General features: G+C 48.5%; 1 protein-coding gene across 1 annotated transcript; it reads left to right on the plus strand.

The window, feature by feature from the left end:
• Positions 1-6: 6 nt before the first annotated feature.
• Positions 7-433, plus strand: LOC107734810 (filamin A-interacting protein 1-like; the record flags this gene model as incomplete). Its single annotated transcript, XM_016546724.1, has 1 exon — positions 7-433. A coding segment is annotated over one exon (427 nt), but the record flags the coding sequence as incomplete, so codon positions are not given.
• Positions 434-437: the final 4 nt, after the last annotated feature.

Consider the following 437-nt stretch of genomic DNA (forward strand, 5'->3'; position numbering starts at 1 on the left):
GGGGAGTGTGGCAACTCCAGCCTAGTGTCGGAGGTGGAGGAGTTGAGGAAACGAGTGCTCGAAATGGAGGGGAAGGATGAGGAGCTGATCAAGATGGAAGACATGTGCAGGGACCTCAACAGAAAGCTGGAGAAGGAGTCAAGCCAGAGCTGTAGCTTAAAAGCAGAGGTGGACAAGCTGAATCACAGAATCATGGAACTTGAAAAGCTAGAAGACGCCTTTGGGAAGAGTAAGCAGGAGTGCAATTCGCTGAAAAGCAACCTAGAGAAAGAGCGGACCATGACTAAACACATGTCCAATGAACTAGATGTGCTGAGAGTCAGAATCAAAGAGCTTGAAGCTACCGAGGTTCATTTGGAGAAGACGGAGCTGGCACTGAAAGAGGATCTGACAAAACTGAAAACACTGACTGTCATGCTGGTGGATGAGAGAAAAGC

Source organism: Sinocyclocheilus rhinocerous, unplaced genomic scaffold (assembly GCF_001515625.1).
Source record: "Sinocyclocheilus rhinocerous isolate Xijiao unplaced genomic scaffold, SAMN03320098_v1.1 C35311828, whole genome shotgun sequence".
Classification (NCBI taxonomy): Eukaryota; Metazoa; Chordata; class Actinopteri; order Cypriniformes; family Cyprinidae; genus Sinocyclocheilus; species Sinocyclocheilus rhinocerous.